General features: G+C 34.7%; 1 protein-coding gene across 1 annotated transcript in view; it reads right to left on the bottom strand.

The window, feature by feature from the left end:
- Positions 1-730: 730 nt before the first annotated feature.
- Positions 731-17,152, bottom strand: part of LOC106878899 (integrator complex subunit 6) — a 25,620-nt gene continuing 9,198 nt past the window's right edge. Inside the window, exons 8-19 of the mRNA XM_014928248.2 lie at positions 16,057-16,209; positions 15,080-15,209; positions 14,580-14,674; positions 12,799-12,909; positions 9,939-10,018; positions 7,993-8,142; positions 7,005-7,108; positions 3,030-3,166; positions 2,099-2,207; positions 1,634-1,762; positions 1,267-1,530; positions 731-1,055 (exon numbers count right to left, since the gene is read on the bottom strand). Coding sequence (XP_014783734.1) covers positions 841-1,055; positions 1,267-1,530; positions 1,634-1,762; positions 2,099-2,207; positions 3,030-3,166; positions 7,005-7,108; positions 7,993-8,142; positions 9,939-10,018; positions 12,799-12,909; positions 14,580-14,674; positions 15,080-15,209; positions 16,057-16,209 — 1,677 coding nt within the window. The 3' untranslated portion in view covers positions 731-840. The remainder of the gene's footprint in view (positions 1,056-1,266; positions 1,531-1,633; positions 1,763-2,098; positions 2,208-3,029; positions 3,167-7,004; positions 7,109-7,992; positions 8,143-9,938; positions 10,019-12,798; positions 12,910-14,579; positions 14,675-15,079; positions 15,210-16,056; positions 16,210-17,152) is intronic.

Raw genomic sequence — 17,152 nt, 5'->3', positions numbered from 1 at the left:
ATAGTCAAGACTATTTAAGCATTTTATCTGATCAAGTTTAGTCTATGGTTACGGAACTGTTTCCGGAGGGAAAAGCAATCTTTCGGGATGATAATGCATCAATTCACACAGCTAAAGTTGTTACTGAATGGCATGAGGAACATTCTAGTGAAGTTGAACATCTTATCTGGCCACAACAGTCCCTAGATCCCAATATTATTGAACATTTACGGTGCATTTTAGAAAAACAAGTAAGGAGTCGATATCCTCCACCATCATCACTACAAGAACTGGAGACTGTTTTAGCTGAAGAATGGACAAAAATTCCTTTGGAAACAATTTGAACCTTGCATGAATGCATACCTCATAGAATTCAAGCTGTAATTACTGCCAAAGGTGGTCCTACTCCATATTAAAATAAATTTGTTTGAAATTTCAAGGTGTTTCCATTATTTTGTCCAACCACTGTATATATACATGTACATACACACATATATACTAATATGTTTTCGGAACAAAAGTAAATGAAGAGGCTTCATAACACTCCCAAAGTGAACACGAAAATCAAGAAGCTAAAAGAGAAAGGAGGTTAGTTTTAATAGATTACTAAATCCTCTTCAAAGTCAAAGAACAGTAATAATAAAATAAACACAAAAATACATAGAATTTTTTCATTATAGAAATAAATTTTGATACCATTTCTTTATCACAATTTCTGGAAACAAAGTTTAGTAATTTAAGAACACAGAACTGATCTTGTATGTGCAGCAAGTTTCTTTATTATAAAAGGAAATATGTTATATAAATATGAAATTATAATAATGATGATGATAATAATAATAATCCTAGATTGCAATGATATCAACATAAAGAATGAACATCATTTGTTCGAACTTGAAATTTCCGATTGCATTTAGTCTCACACTCTGTCATTGACAATTCAAATTTTTCCAAATGTTGGATCAACCGCCTCTTTTTAAACCGCGCTGCCTCTCCAACTAGATCTTTGATAAATTTTACTTTCATATTCAGTGTACCCTTCATAGAATTCAAATACTGGAAAAATTTATCATAATCTGCAAAATATTAAAAACAAAAATAAATATACAAAAAGCAAAGAGAAAATGTTGAGGCAAAAAGCATTTCCTATTAGGCTTGCACATCATCATAACAAATGAAATAAGTAGAAATGTTAGGCAATGAAGAAGCTAAAACCTTTGAGCAGTTATTTCTATGAGAATCGATTGAATAAATGTTGTTGCCCAAAGCGAAAATGATTATACTTACTTTTACCAGGCTTTCTCAGTTCCTTGTATAAAATAATTCTCAATTTTGCATTATGGTTCCAATGAATAGATTCCAATTTATGATTTGGATTGTTATTTAAGTTTGTAAATTCTGAGCATTGAACTTCTATATCAGTTTTTAAAGATTCTATTTGATTTGACTGATCAAGTTGATATGGACTGACAGAGAGTTCATTAACATGGTTTGTATCCATTGGTATTTCTTCTTGTAAATTGACCCAAGGATTAGGAAGTGATGTATCCTCTGTAAATGAAGGAAAAACTATTATATTAATCTACCACTCTCTTAAATAAAAATGACAAATTACATTTTAAGGAGAATCAATTTATTAGAATAAAACATTTACCAGAAGAATTTTCAACTTTCAGATTATTTTCAGTCTTTGGACAAACAGGCGGTGAGGAGACAGCAGCAGCTTCTGTCATAATCGAAGGCGATGCTGGCCGTTTGATGGGAAGATCTCTTGGTAAAGGACCTATGGAAAAAAAGGGTTTTTTTTTAAAGACAAAAATACAACAGAAAAAATTATTCAACAAAAACATATAAGATATACAAGAAAAAAAAACTTTACTATTCAATACTTTAAAATACATTGCAAACTTTACACACACAGGTATTCCAATATCATCTTTACACTTTACTACTTCAAAACTCAGCAATTATCGTCTCAACACACCCTTTTGGAAGATAATGATGCTGGGGTCAGTAATAACAAGTAATCAATCACTTTCATGAATTTGCTTTTGTATTTTAAATGAAAATAACTTAATGAGAAAAAGCTAGGTTCAACAGTTTTATAGGATATACTTACCTGGTTTTCTTTTTCTTGGCAACGAATTAACAAGTGTGTCTTGGGAAGTTTTCTTGCTCCGAGACTGTTGTCCGAAGACAGCTTCATCAGCTTCATCAATCATAATATTCTAAAATGCAAATAAACCGTAAACCTAAATATTTATTTCTAACAAACAAACAAACACAAGATCATAATCTTGCTGTGGTGGATGGCAGTGGCAGAAGAATACAGTTGATCAAATCGAACCAGTTCTATACTGGTAAGTATTTTGTCAACTCTGAAAAGATGAAAGGCAAAGTTGACCTCAGAGGAAGTTGAATTCAGAATGAGAAGATATATAACTAAACCCTGCAAAGCCTTTTGTAGGACAGATTTGGCCAATCTTAAGTATTACATTAATTTTAATAGTGTTGCTGCCATCACCACCACCACAATCACCATCATTTAGCATCCGTTTTCCATGCTGGTATGGGTTAGATGGTTTGACTGAAAATGGTAAGCTGGAGAGCTGCACCAAGCTCAAACCATTTTCACATGTCAGAGTGTATTTGTTATAGCTGTCTGGCATCAAGATGGTTTAATTCAAAGTGCCGATTAATAGTTGGAGGTAACAGGGAAGGAATTCCCATTGCTTTCTTAACTCAATAGGATTGGAATTTGAAATCAGACAGGTATTTTAATCTTATCTTGATATAGAATGCAGTATCATATACCAATGCTTTAGAAGCTCCAAGATGTAACACCTGGAACTTATCAAGCATTTGGTTCATATTAACAAATATATTTATATAGTAGAGGGGTCCAAAATTTACAGTAACTAGCTTTTGTACTTCAATTCTACTATTGATAAAATATACAAGAGAACTATACTTTTGTTAATCAAATATACACTACCTACAACAGCTGGCCATTCAATAAAAATCAACAAATGTTTCCAAAAATAACTTACTTTGTTTACTTTAAATGGATTTCCAAACATGTGTAACCTGACTGGCTGTGTCTCAATTTCTCTTAATGTGGCAGGCATCTTCTTGAGATATTCTTGATAATTACCCATTTGCTGAACTGGAATGCTATGAATGTAGTCTGTAATTAAAAGAAAGTGAATGAAAACTCAATATAAATTTGGCAATAAAAAAAAAAATAAAAAAATTACTAATGGAGATACATTCTAATGTACAATATCATCATTATTTAATGTCTGTTTACTATGCTGGCATGGGTTAAATGGTTTGAGAGGAACTGGTGAGGCACAGGGCCATGTTAAACCCTAATGTTAGCTTTGGTATGGTTTCCACAGCTGGACACTCTTATAGAAATATTTTTTTTTGATTGAAAATTAGCTCACTCTCCACTTTCATGGTAGGACACACATCTCCACTGCAACAGAATACGGGTCCAAGATTTGCTAGATATCCCCACCTTCACAGAGCTATACAAAGAAAATCCCTGCAAGGAATTGGTAGTTCAATACAATATGCACTTGGTGGTTTTGCTTTTACTAGAGAGCAATGCCATGGACATATAGCTATTAATAAGACTTCTTCAAGTTCTTGAAAAATCAAAAGATCCACCACTCCTAAGTAAGTGTGATCCTCTATGTTTTCATCATAAACTTAATCAGATCATTTGTTTTAACAATTAAGAGCTGCATTAGCAAACAGGAAATGAATCAGAATTAACAGATCATTGTATTCAGGTGCTTTGGAGGAAAATACAGTTGAACTCTTTGCGAGGATGAACTTGTTTACCTCAGTATCACATAGCATTTCCAGCAGATATAAAGAAACGATTTACAAATAGTTGTTCTCCAACCCAAACACTCATTATACTCAACAAGCAATGTGTGCATAGAAATGAGCATAGCATAGGTCTATACATAAATGGTCACAGGAGCTGCTAAGAGTAAGGCTACAACAGAGGCATATAAACCTCTTGATCACATCGAACATTAAAAAGTCAGCCCCATATTTGAAAGAGTATTTTCCTGAACCCACAACAGGAAGAGGGAAAGAATTGTAATTAAGTAAAACTGTTATTTCAATTTAATTGAAATCAATCCAATGAACTCACATAGTGTTTAATTTATCTTCTAGGATCTTGCAGTGAAACATGGGTGGTGACTGCTAAGGACATGTGTAAGCTTGCAAGGAACGAAGCCAGTATGCTCCGCTGGATGTGTAATATCAGTGTGCATTCATGACAGAGTGTTAGCGCCCTGAGAGAAAAGTTGAACCTAAGAAGCATCAGATGCGGTGTGTAAGAGAGATGACTGCGCTGGTATGGATTTGTGGTATGAATAGATGAGGACAGCTGTGTGAAAAAGTGTCACACCCTATCAGTTGAGGGAATCTGTGGAAGAGGTAAATCCAGGAAGACCTGGGATGAGGTGGTGAAGCACGACCTTTGAACATTGGGCCTTACTGAGGCAATGGCTAGTGACCGAGACCTTTGGAAATATGCTGTGCTTGAGAAGACCTGCAAGCCAAGTGAGACCATAACCTGTGGCCCATGCCAGAGGTGTAACAAGCCTACTTATGTGTTGCTTGCGCAGATGTATTCAGGCAAGTGAAATTACAATCAAAATTGCTGACGTGGCCAATGACAGCACCGCCTGACTGGCACCTGTGCCAGTGGAACGTTAAAAGCACCATCTGAGTGTGATCGTTGCCAGTGCTGCTGGACTGGCTCCTGTGCAGGTGGCACATAAAAAACACCATTTGAGCATGGCTGTTACCAGTATCGCCTAACTGGCCCTCGTGCCGGTGGTGCATAAAAGTATCCACTACACTCTCGAAGTGGTTGGCGTTAGGAAGGGCATCCAGTTGTAGAAACTCTGCCAGATCAGATTGGAGCCTGGTGCAGCTGCTGGCCCTCCAGACCTCAGTCAAACTGTTCAACCCATGCCAGCATGGAAAGCGGACATTAAATGATGATGATGATCTTGAATATATTTCAACTCTTAAAACATTAAGAACAGGATAAGACAGAGCAACTTTGACAAATATACTTTGAGCAAGTTCTAAAGACTTCTGTATCCAGAGCAGTTATTGTGAAAGGAATTTTTAAGAGAAGCAATTCTAAGATCCTGAAACATATTTTCTTAAGCAGGTATGTCTGTCACGAAACAGAAAACAGATGCATAAACCTCTACAATGACTTCAGTTAAGCACAATAATCAGTCAACACGGTTTACCCATTTCTCACCTACTCACAAAATGTATTCTTGACAAGACTCTTTCGCACACCAAAGTCAACATTTTTTTTTGTCTGTATGGACATCCATCCCAATGTATAGAAATGCGAAACAATGGCTGACATTCCCAGCTTGAAACTCTTAATATTTCAAATGAGCAAGTGAGGAGACAGAGAGACAATTCTAAATGATTCGCTATAATCCATCTGTCTACTTTTTACAACCAAAGTAGATTTCCTTCAATAAACGTTACTTTAAAAAATGTCAATGAAAGCTATGGCATTATTGACATTCAACTACCTCCAGCACCAGAACTAAACACCTCCCATTAAGCATGCATTTATTTGATGAAACTGGTCATCTTGCTTCTTTCGTTCTACTTCAAACATGCCACACAATCCCTAATGATCTTTCATGGTGACTACATATTTATAATACACTCATAATGACTGCACCACAAACGTTCAGCTGTTTCTTCAGTTCTTGAAGATACTTTGGGTTTGAACAGTTGTTGACCCTCTATGAAGCAAATATGTGAACCACATTAGAATAATGCAGCAGCAATAAAGGAGACAATATTGGAGAACTGCTATAAACAACCATTGTAGATTGCATCTGAAGAAAGAAAGGAAAAAAAAACCCCAAAAACTCCTGCTGTTGTCCCACTTTATAATGGGAAATAAGTGTCTGAACAACTCTAAAAATGAAACATAATGAAGCAGCCTCTATGCAGTTGCTTGACTTCATGCAATAGCAGCCAAATATCCCTCAAACAGCACTACATAATATAGTCCTAGATTCTGTGTTTAAAAAAAAAAAGATGAGCTGATTACAGATAGAATGCCTTGCCCATAGATCTGACCTTGGGCTAAATGGCAAAATATTATGTAGACTAAATCCACCCAATTACCCTGCTGGCCATTCCTTTGTCATCTTCTTGCCTTGGTGTTCAAATCCTGTTTTAAACATTTATGCTAATCCTTCCTCCCAATGATCAAAACTCTTGAACTTATCCAGCCTCTCCGTACTAAATGTCGTCCCATTGACTGCATTAATGAGGTTGGGGCTACAAAGATAGTGGCAATTGTTTCTCTTCTTTGGACTCAAAACTATGAATCACAGTAATAAGACAATAACAACCTCATAGAATCATTTTTTCACAATGGTGTACATCAGGATAGCAAGTTTGAAATGTCATTTCATGTTATCTGTGACACCAAACATCCAAACCCTATTTCTTTGCATCTCTTCCTCTGCTACATGTACACTCTACTAACAAAACACAGCACTTTAACTGTTCTCGTCCAGTGTATCTGTTTATAATACTGCTACAACAGTCATTGCAGATAACACCATCCTGTATTGCATAATTATCTAGTACAGTGATTCTTTTCAACATCTCAGCTATAGGCCTCCAGCTTTCCCCTCAATGATCAGACTGAAGACAAACCGGTTGGTTGGTTTGTGTATGAAGTAAGTTTTGGTGGTAGTGATATAAGTTTGTCAAATGAAAACTAGCAGGGACAAGTACGAGATGATTGGTATATCATGGGGATTTAGATGGGTTTTTTTGTAAACCACAATTATGAATGTGTGTGTGTGAGCGTGCATCGTAGCAGCAGTACTATCCAGATATTTGAGTGGTACTGTGGAGATCATGAATATTGACTGATACTCAACATTGATATGTATTTTCACTTATAAAAGTAAAAGCAGTTAAGAACTTACCATCATCAATAAGTTTAGAGTTCTGTGGGGAAACTTGTAAAAAATTAGTTCTCATTCTTGAAATCTGATCTAATAAATTCTTTCTGGGAATATCAAATGGATTTCTGAAATGTATTTATTTTAAAATGATTTATGCATAAGTGAAATGACATGTCTTTGTTTATGCACGCTTCTGTTTAAACAATGTATGCGCTTGGTTTTGTGCTTGAAAAATTCAATTTTTTTAAGAAAGTGAAAACCATCATGATTTGTTTTATGCTAAAGATAAATTTTGGAAATTTCCACAAAAGTTAAAAAGATTCATGAGATATTGTTTTAGAAATAATTCCATTTACCACTTATTTTAAAGATTAATACATATGCTCCAAAACCATTTTATTCCAATTCAATATTCCACATTTCATAGGAATTTTATATTAGAAAACAATTATTAATTAACTCTTTAAGCCCCTAATCGGGAGTTGCTGTGCTTTGATAACAAAGTTATTCATGCAAACTGGTAAGAAGATAATTCATGCAAAATATCCTGTAGTGCCATGGAAATTTCTAATGATCAAATAAAAACCATTTTACAATCACTAGTAACTTTTGGCATGTAATTTTAGATAGAAAGTTTAAATATTCCTTCCCTCTGAACCACCAATACAGAACTTGCTTTGTGAATTTAAAGCTTTTTATCTTTGAAGGATATTGAAAATATAGAGAGAAAATATTCCAATTTTACTGTGACTTAAGACAGATACTAATATTTCTGATGTCAGTTGTGGTGAAAATAAAACTGAGTAGGAAGAAATGCAAACTAATGAACATTAGCACAAACAGAATTGAAACAAAGACAAAAAGAAGAGCAAATCTATAGACATTTCAACATGGAAAAATCGATATTAAATGTTAAAATTAAATTAATAAAATAATTAGAAAAGTATTCCATATTTCCATGGTGGAAATGTGAAAGAGAAGGAAAAAAGAACCTGCTAAAATACAATACCTGAAGTACTGAGGCTTGATTTCTGGGTCCTGAACAGCAACTGTAAAAGTGTTGTAGTCAAACAATTCTTGTCGCAAGTTGCTCATGTTTCCTCCCATTGTCTGCAGAAGTTGGTTGAAGTCTTTCCGTTGGACAATTGAAGCTTTTGTTCTAAGTGAAAAAAAAACAGTAAAAAGAAAAAGATACAGAAGCTTAAATTTTTGGAATTAAATTATTATCTAGCAGTGTAAATTGAATTCTCATTTCTTCATGCCAATTTAATTCACATCATCATCATCATATGTTCACTTTCCATGGGTCATCACTGTTCAAGACAGTTCTTATTTGCAGTTAATATGCTCCAAAGCATCATTACAAAGTAGACTGACTACATTCTTCTTGTGGCACCTGCACAAGAAAAGTTATAATGTCCTTGACAAAACAAGACCAAGGCTCCATTGACTTCATGAGGTCTCTGCTTGTTTGTCAACTACTTTGTATTGGATGCATTTTATCAAAGTACCAACAACACTTCTAGCAGAATCTCCTCTACTCTACGAAGACTTCATTTGTTCAGAACTCAGCAACCCATAAAATGGGTAGAAAAGAGGATAATTGTGCAATACAAATTAGGATGAGGGAGACAAAAAAAAAAAAAGAGAGTAAGGCGGGGTGGGGGTGTAGAATTTGGGAGAAATGGGAAAGACAGAAACGGCACAGAATAAGTGGCAACTACATGTTTGTAGGTAAAAAGAGTGTGATGGATGTCAGTAATGAATGACCCGAGGTCAAGGGAATGGCAGCTGGTAGTATAGAAATATTAAGGAGAGTATGGGTGATGAAGAGTCAAGCTTGTAATAAAAGGGGAGTGATGATGGGAAACAGGGGACAGCATACTTTGAATAAAAAGATTTGATGCAATCCCTTCTTACTCAAGCATCCTTATTTGGAAGGATAAAGAAAAGTGTAAAGCCATGGGTTGTAGATTGAAGTCCAGCAATATAAGAGGGCAGTTTTAGGCAGTTGAAGACAGATCAAGAGTTTGCAGACAAACATGTTAATCATTCTGGTCTAGACAGAACACACAAAACAGAGGAAAACTGTGCATAAATGAAATCAGTTGTAATGTGCAAGAGAGGGGATTGTATTTGTATGAATGATGATAGTTAGATAAAGAATTATCACACAATTCATGTGAAAGGAACTGGTGGAAATGGAAAACCAAAGCCAACATGGGAAAAAGTGGTGATGGCTGATCTCAGGATGTTGAATGGTGCAAGACACGACCAGAGAAGACCTGTCCAACACAGGTTAGCATGACTAAATGGACGTGCAATGGTTGTGTCTATGTGGTGTTGAAGGAAACATGGATACACTCCCACAGGGAAATATTTTTACAGCTTCTGTTCAAGGACCTAACTTCATGTTTGAGATGAGGGATCAAGGCTGCATGTACATAACATTTGTGTGTGGAAATTTAGTGTGAAGTGAAGTAACATGTGCATAGGAATGCACATTGCTAGAGGGGACAAGTAAGTAGGTTGATGTAAAAGAGTAAGAGTGTGGGTGAGGGAGAGCAAATACTTATTGGGGCAGCATACAGCAGAAGATGCAACAAGACAAATTCTTGTAGTGTTATTACTAATTTGTTGAGATTAAATATAAAGTTGCAGCTATTGTGAATGTGTTCTGTTAAGATTCAGGGCTGTTCTTGTGTAAGTCCTTGCCTAAAACCATACAAGGGGCAATGAAAATAAAATTTCACTACTGGCCCACTGTTCAGAATATAAACCTTTCTCTCTGTAGTTCCCTTCCCAGTCACATCTTTCCTGCAATGTAAATATTACAGACGCTTAAATTGAGCAGCAACTGCATCAGTTTCACTAGTCTTGAAGGGGCTGCGACAGTTAAAAAGCCAGCTCTTTCCTCATGAGACAAAAAAGAAAAAAAAAATTCTTACAAATTACCTTAAATTTACTTTAAGTCCATCTGGTGGAGGCAACTTTTGACCAACGGAAGCTATTAAACGGTCCATTTCAATCTTAGCCTAAGTAACAATGAAATGAAATTTGAACAAAAACAAAAAAAAAAAAAAGTTTGTATCAAATTATGGCTGTAAAAGATTTACAAATTAACTTAAATTAATAACAGATTTATTTATATTTACATCTATCTAGCAGACATGCAAAAATAATAATTGATATAATAGCTTTTGTCAAACCTATCTGTCACATAACTTTGGGTTTCTTTCACTACTTTCCACCTCTTTCTCATTCTCCCTTTTTCTTCTATTTATGTACATAGACATACACATTATTTCCCAACATGATCTTTAAAGACATTAAGCTACCACTTTTGAAAATTTATTACAAAATACAAAGAAAATAATGAACCTCCTCTCTTTGAATTTCTCTTAAGAAAACTTGTAAATTTTAAGAAGTTACTTCACAATAAGAAAAGCCATCTATCTATCTTTCTATCTACCTCTGCCTTTCAATCACTGTTTTTACTTTGATCTCTCACCCAATACACAAGTTACTTAGATGACTCGGGCACTTTCTCCATCCCATCAATTTCAGAAAATAATTGGATAATTATTTACTTGCGGTCATTTTAAAGTTCATTAATGAATAGTTCGTCATGAACGAAGAATGTATAATTTGACAAAGTGATGCGATGCAGTGGTAGAGATCTATCGCAGTTTTTACCTCAATCTTCCACCCAATACACCCCATTCTTGCTCTCTCTCCTTCTGCATGTATGTACATGTGTATGCATATATGGAAGAAAATGATGAATCTCTGTTCTTTAAATTTCTTTCAAGAAAATTTATGAAATGTTCCATTTTTTAATTTTAATAAGTTACTTTCTTCACACATTCACACAATGGTCAGTTGCATATTGCTCTCAGTAGAATTGAGCACTCCTCAGAAAGATTTTTACTGGTCAAAGTCAGTTTACTCTACCAAGAGGATCTCACAGGCATCCCAATTATGAAAGTGTTAAATTCACTAAAAATATTGTCTACACAGACATTGTTTGATTGTCAAAATTTCCTGCCTGTGTCTTGTAACACACATATATTGTTGTGTATAGAAATAAACATAGATAAAACTAATTAGTATTTTGATTCATTAAATGTTTCTTTTATTTAATTCTTTATTGAGTATCTACCTATTTCTCAATGATACAAAATATATTCTGGACATAAATCAACAATTCAATCACTAATCATTTTGAGGAGGGCTTGTTTTCCAGATGTATAAAATTTTAATAAAATGTTCATCAAAAATTCGAAAGAAAATTTCAAATAAACTTTATATGGTCATTTAAAGGTTATGGAAGTATTGGCACATCCACTTTGGCACTGAGAAAATTGTTGTTAGTTTTTATTAGTTTGGCCCGAACCACACCACAGAAACTACAGAAGTATAGAGATGCAGATAGAAGAATATATGAACTAAATAAAGCTACCTTTCTCTATATATACATATATATATATATATATATATATATAGCTGCATAATAATTTTTTACTATCAATAACCATTAGTTTCAGTATATCAATGGAGATAACTAGATGTAAGTATTTTATATTTCATTTTCACGTTTCAGATTTTGTTTAGGTGATTTCTTAATATGTAAGTGGAGACGGGATATATTTATGACAATCAGGTTAATTATACATGTTTTATTGTTTTTCTCCATGTATATTTAGATATATCATAAATATTAACAATGCAGTTAAGCTGTTACAGTTTGAGAATAACATTGGTGGTCTAAACAATTACCACATGAAATGAAAGTGACACAACAGCTCCTTGTAAAACTGAAATGTTCCACCTCACTCATGGTCAAACACTCGCAAGCATTGAATTACATGAAAAACAGGACATAGAAGGGAGAGCTGAGGCCAGATGTAAAGTTATTGAATCACACAACTGAGGTGAGAGAAGAGTGAGGGAAATTATGACTTGCTTATAGTGTGAAAAACCATGCCATTATGACGAAAAATGGATGTTTTAAATCAGTATGAGAAACCTTTTTTGAGAAGCAGGGCACATGAAACACGGCTTATCATTATTCATTAGGTGTGCCATTCAGAAAGTCTTGCAGGCTGCAGTTTGCTCATGGTTGGTTTAAATCAATTATTTGAACACAGACGAGTTCTTTGGTGGCCCCCATATTTCCAGTGTAATATTCTCAGAATTTCAAAAACGGTTTTCAAAGTTCTGTCAATACTTTCATGCATGTAATAAAACAGCAATGTTTTTAAGGTGAACGGGTTTAAATGTATCTACATTTACAAATACTTAGATGCATTGTAAACAACTCTCCACAGAACTACATCAATAATATCCTGAGATGATTTGTCTTTTTGTAAATTCATACAGAATCAAACAAAATTATGAGACTAAAATAGCCACAACAGCAATATCTCTAGAAATTCTGTGCAGGATTTAAAAAAAAGAAAAGAAAAGTCTGAAGAAATGTATCTAAGCCTCTATGGTCACACCCCATACCTATTTCCACTGCATTTGCTTGATTCTATGAATGAACAAGAAATTAGATGTAGTATACTTCAAATTTCCAGACTGCTCACACCACCGAATGGTGCAATAACAGGTGAGTGTCAAACAGGATACATCCAGTGGAACTGAATGTCAATTGGTTGAAAATATTTACTAGTTACACTTACTAATAGAGATTAACTGACTGTGAAAGCACATTAAAATATATTTATACTTTTCAGTGAAATCATTTGTCTGTACTTCTAGAATGAGAACCCAATTATGTTGCATAAAATGAACTTAAATTTGTAATCACCTGGTTTTTCAACTTTTTGAGGTATGTGATAACACTATAACTGAGGCAATTTTCCATATTATCTGGGATCAGACTTGGGGCACCCATACGTTGTAATGCTTTCCGTAAAGGCTGTAGAAAATAAAGAGAATGCTATTAACTTATGATAAAAAAATAATTGAAATCTTTGAAAATAACTTGAGATGAAATTGTAGATGAGTACAATTAGGCTGACAAAAGACTTTGAATCATATGCATTGTGTGTAGAGGAAACAATCCCTTACAGAAACATGTTAAAAACAAATATCATTATGTAAAGTAATTTGGCCAGTTTTTAATAGAATTATGAATTATAAAAAGATGTTCAGTAGCCAATATACAAGATACATACAATCATGGGGAAATGGATGCAACTAGGTACTGGTTCCTTTGTTGTTGGTTAAGAATGCATAGCTGATTCTAAGGAAACTATTATGATCTGTGCTCTTTGCCATAGCTAGCTTTGTTGTAGTTAAAGAGTGTGGTATGTATGCAATGTGTGATGAGGCAGAATGTGAAATTGGAAATTTAACATCTGCTTTCCATGCTGGCATGGGTTGGACAGTTTGACAGGATCCAGTGAACTGCAGGGCTGTGCAAGGTTTCAACAGCTTGAGGCTCTGATCTCTGGATGTTGGGGCTCACGAGGAAATGAAAATGAACTGAGATGTCTGGTGATATAAGTTTCTTGAGAAGACCCCACTCCATGTCAGCAAAACTTGGTTCTAGAAGCGCTGTGTGTTCCAAGAAAACTTTTTACACACCCTCCCTTAACACACCAAACTACAATTCTCTTCTCTTTCTCACATCTCTTCTTTCACACACTATGCTTACCTGTCATTCTCCAATCCTTTTCATTGTATCATTGCTATCTGGTAGTACCCCCAACCCCTCTACACACCCAGATTTTCACCACTCACTGCACCCTCCACTCTCCACTCATGCTTCCTTGGCTATGTCCTGCTGCCTATATTATTACCTCAGTTGCCACCATTTTTCTCTCTTCTTTTATGCAACCATCCCATTTATATTCTGATCCTCAACCCTTGAGTATGCCTGGCACTTTTTTCTGTTCTCTCGTGTTCTTATTGTCTCCTACTCTTCCCCCTCAGCTTAGGTAACCATCTACCTCCTTTACAGTGGCACACCAGTTTCTGTCCTCATTTCCGATCACCCTTTCTCTCGAGCCAGGTGAAGCTAAAAGGTGAATTATACCAGCAAATATTTTTTTATTTCTACATGTGGGCATACAGAGATGGATTTTAATGTACTTGATATGTTTCCTTGTAGCTGCAATGTTAATGTGTTATAGTAATATTGGGTGAAGGGTGAAGTGCATCCAAAATGACAAATTTGCCTTATAAGGATAATCTTATAAGATTTAAGGAGTTCAACTATAGAAAAAAAAAAAAAAAAAAAAAAAAAAAAAATCACTAATTCTCATACTACTACTTAATTATAAAAGAAATTTCAAAAATTTTGAACAATGATAAAAAGTGAAACAAACCTTTCCTATCTTATTAACAATTAAAATTTAGTAGGTACACTGAGACACCTATACAGTATTGTATCAACATGCTGTTGTTTCCATACCACACACTTCTTTCAAATGCTAACTCTACACCATTTCTATAGCAGCTGAATTAAAAGACTTTTGGCACTGATTATATATATATATATATGTAAAATAAAACTAAGCTGATCATTATGTCAGGAAAAAATTGCTTCAGAAAGCTGATTAAATAGCTTTTTAAGTAACTTACCCCAGCATAATAAACAGGCATTGTTTTCAAATAACTGTCAAATTGTTGCCGCCAGTTTTTGGTAGGTTTAGATTTATGAACCTTGAACAATTCATCTGAGAATATAAAAAATAAAAAAACAATTTGGATGTTGTTACACTTATTTTAGTCTCAATACGATGCTCATGCTAAGACATAGCCTTGAAGTGATTTTAGTTGACCACATTGAATTGCTCAGCTATATTTTTGATATTAAAGGATGCAACTCAACATACCAGTCAACAAAAACACAAACACATATATAGCAGGCTTCCACACAGTTTCTGTCTACCAAGCTTCACTCACAGGGCATTTTTTCAACCCAAGACTACAGCAAAAGACACTTGCCTAAGGTGTCGTGCAGCAATTTCAAAATTGGTGCCACATGGTTGCGAAGCATACATCTTAACCACACAGCTATGCTTGTGCCTATATGAAAAGAAATTTAATTTTAATAGAAAAAAATAAAAGTTTATATTTACCAAGCAGTGGCAACAGTACTGGATAGTTATATGGCATCACAAATAAGTTAACACATGATAGGTTACTGCTAGCTTTTACATAACCAAATGGATGGCAGAAGTCAAATTTGGCACTGTTACTTACAAATACCTAGAGACAAGAAAAAGAAACCCAAAACTTTAGAAAAATATTCTTTATAATGGGAAATTATCTATGATATAAATACAGTACAACATAATTACATAAAAAAGATTAGTGGAAGTTTGATGTTCTTTCGTCCTGTCACTAACTGCATCTATTACCCTCAACCTCCAACTACTTTTCATCATCATTTTTGAGTGTATTTGTTTTTTAGTTCTATCAATTTTTAGGTGTGAAAATGCTTATTTTACCACAGAAATTATTTAATTCTAAAAAAATACAAATATCCATCAGCCGCAGAAACCAGCGATATACTGAGGAGTCTGCAATATAAATTTACATATATTAGCCAGCAAAATCCGTGCTGTACTGAGGGCACGATAGGTGAGTCGCGATAAGGCGAGTGATTACTGTACAATCTTTTATATATAAGTTATGAAGTGAGGAAAATAAGTCACTTGCATTTTAAGGATGAAAATTTATGCTAAGCCAAAAGGTTTCATAACAATCACTTAATGAATTGCCCAACAAATATTCAAGAATTTAGAAACCCTCAAAACGTTACACCTCTTCACAAGGAGCAGAGTCTTGCTTTTTTAATGTTTGGTCAGTTGCATGTTGGGACAACTAAAATAATATTACACTCTGATAACAAAATAATTTGTGCTTCAATTTAATTTTTGAATTGAACCTATTTTCTACACTAACCATCTTGTATTCTCTAAATATAAAATTATTGAATGCTTATATTGAAAATTTGGGAACAGACGGTTAAACAAGGTGCTTGACATTAATATGGGGTATTTATTGCCTGAAAAGTCATCATGACAAACACAAAGTTATTGACAATACTAACTTGCCAACAATTGTTTGGTTGTTTACGTTCAAGGATATATTGAGTTAGTGGTGACGGCTCGAGTTCATATTTATCAAAAGGGAGATTGTCGATAACTAACGGTTCACATGCTGTACATGAAAACTGTACCACAGGTTGAGCAGTTCGTGGGCTCTGAAATTGAAAAAAGTAATTATTGCATTAATGAACAGTGAAAATTATATAAAAATAATTACATTTCATAAATATATATAAATTAACATGATGTGGCTGAATTTTTAGTAAAGTTTTAAAATAATCTTTTTTCCTTATAACTATGCCAGAATTTTGAGACTTTTACCAGACATGTGATTAAACAGTTCTTCCAAACCTTTATTGTTTTAAGCTCAATTCTAGACACATAACTTTTGTATGTGTTAATAGTGGTTTACCTCAAAATTTTATTTTACTCTTATCCTCTACCTCATTCCCGGGTTGCACAGGATCTGATAGGCTCAAAGACTGCATTGTGCTCCAGTGTCTGCTTTGGAATGGTCTCTACACAGCTGGATGCTCTTCCTAACGCCAGCTACTTTACAGCATGCACTGGGTGTTCTTTTCCATGCCACCAGCACTTGTGAGGTCTCTATGAAGCTTATGTGACTACAAACCCCACGGATGCAAGGAAACTTTATACTAGGATAATGTGTAGAGAGGGATAAAGTTTTAAAGAAAAAGCGCCCGAACATAACATAACAGGTTTCCTGTAAAGAAACTACATGAACCAAATTCGACGACTCCCATGCCAACCTTTCTTTCATTGGACACTAAACTCTGCTTGCGAAGACCTGTTGGGTCAAGTGAAATCGAAATCGTAATTGAACCAAATTCGATGACTGGCACCTGTGCCAGTGGAGCGCTAACAGCACCATCCGAGTATGATCATTGCCAGAGCAGCTGTCTGGCTTCCATGCTGATGGCATGTAGATGGCACCATTTGAGCGTGATCGTTACCAGCGTCCTTTTAGAAGGAAGGGTGGGGGACTGGGTGGAACCGGACAAACTATAAAGAATGCCAGTCTTTTTTTATGTAATTCAAAACTATAAATTCTTTACTTTGGATTTGAGTCTAGACAAG

The sequence above is a fragment of the Octopus bimaculoides genome, chromosome 8, assembly GCF_001194135.2.
Source record: "Octopus bimaculoides isolate UCB-OBI-ISO-001 chromosome 8, ASM119413v2, whole genome shotgun sequence".
NCBI classification, from domain to species: Eukaryota; Metazoa; Mollusca; class Cephalopoda; order Octopoda; family Octopodidae; genus Octopus; species Octopus bimaculoides.
The sequence above is the reverse complement of the archived record's forward strand: the minus strand, read 5'-3'. Positions and strand labels throughout refer to the sequence as shown.